Source organism: Myotis davidii, unplaced genomic scaffold (assembly GCF_000327345.1).
Source record: "Myotis davidii unplaced genomic scaffold, ASM32734v1 scaffold281, whole genome shotgun sequence".
Taxonomy (NCBI): domain Eukaryota; kingdom Metazoa; phylum Chordata; class Mammalia; order Chiroptera; family Vespertilionidae; genus Myotis; species Myotis davidii.
Window position 1 is genome coordinate 3036122 of NW_006293784.1, and position 3082 is coordinate 3039203.

The 3082-nt window shown below is 40.1% G+C and overlaps 1 protein-coding gene across 1 annotated transcript in view; it reads right to left on the reverse strand.

The window, feature by feature from the left end:
* Positions 1-372: 372 nt before the first annotated feature.
* Positions 373-3082, reverse strand: part of LOC102774786 (leucine-rich repeat-containing protein 9) — an 84246-nt gene continuing 81536 nt past the window's right edge. The window contains 2 exon segments of the mRNA XM_015566478.1: positions 373-633; positions 1495-1663. Coding sequence (XP_015421964.1) covers positions 576-633; positions 1495-1663 — 227 coding nt within the window. The 3' untranslated portion in view covers positions 373-575.

A 3082-nucleotide genomic window follows, 5' to 3' on the forward strand; every position in this document is an offset into this window, starting at 1 on the left:
TAAAATTATATTTCTTAGTATCTTCCTATGATAGACCACAATGAGATTTTATAACCAAAGGTTTCCAATACCAGGACTAAATATTTGATGAGCCTTTGGACTTTTATGTCACTTGTATCTTTTTAAATTGTTGTATGATATAATAGTTAATAATTTTTCTAATATAGAAATCTAATCGAATAATTAAGATAACCATAAAGAAAATTTAAGAGAGAGCCAGTGTTGCTTAGTGGTTGTACATCAACCCATGAACTAGAAGGTGATGGTTTGATTCCCTGCCAGGGTGTGGGCTGGATCCCCAGTAAGGGGGCATGCAGGAGGTCACTGAGCCTTGATTCTCTCTCATTGATGTTTCTATTTCTCTCTCCCTCTCCCTTCCTCTCTGAAATCAATAAAAAAATATTTTTAAAAAGTTAGTAAATGAAATTCACTAAGGGTGACAAAGATTACCTTCACATGAAACTGAAGTGCTTTAGTAACATACGTAACATGATTATCTCCCCCCAGCCCCACCCCGACATTATCTGCTAGTTTTTGCACAACTACTAAACAGAAAGAGGTTTCTTGGTGTATGTTCATTTCTCTTTAGGTAGTGCCATTCTATTTGATCTTGGGAAGTGTCTGCCAGGAATTCTGTCAGAAATAAAATATTTGAGTCAAATAATTATGATAAGTTCTTAATGGATCAGTTAACTTAAGATAAGTCTGCAGTAAATAATTTCTGTATTTTATATGTGTAAAGTTCAAAAAGATACAAAAGAGAAAATGATCCTAATTTTTGGCTATCTAAAAATTGGGCTATCCTGAGGACTCAATGAGACATGACTGATTACAGCAGGGAAGTCAGTTCAGCAAGAGCCAGGCCTAATCTAGATCTGCTGCTGAGTAGGTCCCTCTAATAGATGACCTAGAGCTTGGCCACCAAGAGGCTGGTAGACAGGCAACAATTGGAAATCAAGGCAAACAGGTTTTGAGCAGCAGAGTGAGTTCTTAATGAGAAGTAGCAGGCTCTTAGGCATTGAGCTGGCCTCTAGGGCTGGAGTCCAGAAGGGGAAAGGGCAAATAGGAACTATAAGGAGAGATTTGAAGAATTTACAAAATTCTCAGTCTTTGTGATTTCAGAGAGTTGTTTAAACATAAGTGATCTGCTTTGCATATTCAGTGAGTAGAAGTGACTTGGGAGAGAATACAATTAAAAGTAGTTCCCATGTGATTATTTCAATTTTCCCTCACACAAGTACTAGGTGAGCACTCTTCTACCTTGATAGCCATTCTAACTAAGCCTTTTTGAATTATGATGCAAAAATACTGGACTTCAGGAAAGATTTGGTGAATGGGATAAGAAGTCCATGCTATGTGATAGTTTTTCTCAGTTCTCAGAATGAATATGCAATAGCATATAATAATATTTCCTATTTTTATAAATGAGTAGCAGATTTAAGAAAGTTTTTTTTTAATGGTGAGAAATTATATTAAAGCACAGAATAGCTTTACCTTCCCTCATCTTGGTTGCTTTGGTACATTTGTGCCGTTGGAGATGCCATATTCTGATGTGATAAAAGAGACGGAGAGAGAGTTATTCCTCTGAGTTGCCGAAAAGCTATTTCTGCATGGATGCTCCGAGGATTATTTGTCAGAATTCCTGCATTCTTGTTTTTTTTTTCTGAAATTAGTAGTTATGAATTAATAGATACATTAAGTAATAAAATAAATGATAAAAATTTGTCCTTCAACTGAATGTATGCTACACATATTTCATAATATGAATTAAAATTTTTAATAAATACAGAATTGTAATATATTTTTTAGCACTTAATAATGCTTAACTCTCTGAGCTAGTGAGTCAATTTGATCCTTTCTAGCTTTTTTTAAGTTGAATTTATTGGGGTTACATTGTTCAATAAAATATATAGGTTATAAATGTACAGTTCTACAGTACATCATCCGCACATTGCATTATGTGTTCACCATCCCAAGTCTAGTCTCCTTCCATCACCATTCATCCCGTTTATCCTCTTCAATCTGCCCTCTCTAGGTAATTTTTAAGAATATTAATATCCAGAGCAGTGTACTATAATAGATGTATAGATAAAATGACCATAATTCTCAAAATAAAAACTGATGAAACATTCTATATAATAAAAGGCTAATATGCAAATAGACCAAATGGTGGAACAACCGGACAACCGAACAACTGGTCGCTATGACATGCACTGACCACCAGGGGGCGTATGCAGAACATGGCAGGTGTTGGCCACAGCAGGATGGTGGAGCAGGTGAGTGGGACACCATACCAAGGCGGGCACTGGTTGCTGTCATCGGGATGAGCCACTGGTGGTTACTGAAAATTCTTTGCTTGCACCTGCTGCTGGTGCTGGCCCTGCTGGCACCCACAACTGGTGCTGGAGCTGCCACTTGCACCTGCTGCTGGCACCTGGTGCCAACCCCAATCACTCAGTGCCATCAGCAGGTGTGAGCTGGGGCTGCCAGCCTTGATTGCCCCTGAGGACCTCTCCCTGCCCCTAAGGGGCAATTGGGGTAGCAGTGGGGACACCATACCAAGGTGGGCACCCGCTCGCACCCACTGCTGGTGCTGGCCCAAATCACTCTGCACCATCAGCAGGTGTGAGCGGGGTTGGTGCTGTCAACACGTGGGAGTGGCAGCAGTGGGAGCGGGACTGCTGGCAGAGAGGGGACTGGGGGCCATGGCAGGAGGGGCCAGGCAGGGACATGGAGGATGGGCTGAGACCCACCCCTGTGCCCACTGCAGCCTCACAGCCCACAGTTTCTTCCAAGGTGCATGAATTTGTGCACTGGGCCCCTAGTAGAATATAAGAAATCACAGGATCTTTCCAGAAAATCCTAAAAAATAGTTGCACAATGAATCTTAAAGAAAGATATCTGAGAAGGAAGTTATAAAGATGAATCCAGGGTTGAACTAATGCCACATACATTGACTAGAGCAGCCATGGGCAAACTACGGCCCCAGCCCGTTTGAAATGAATAAAACTAAAGAAAAAAAAGACCGTACCCTTTTATGTAATGATGTTTACTTTGAATTTATATTAGTTCACACAAACAC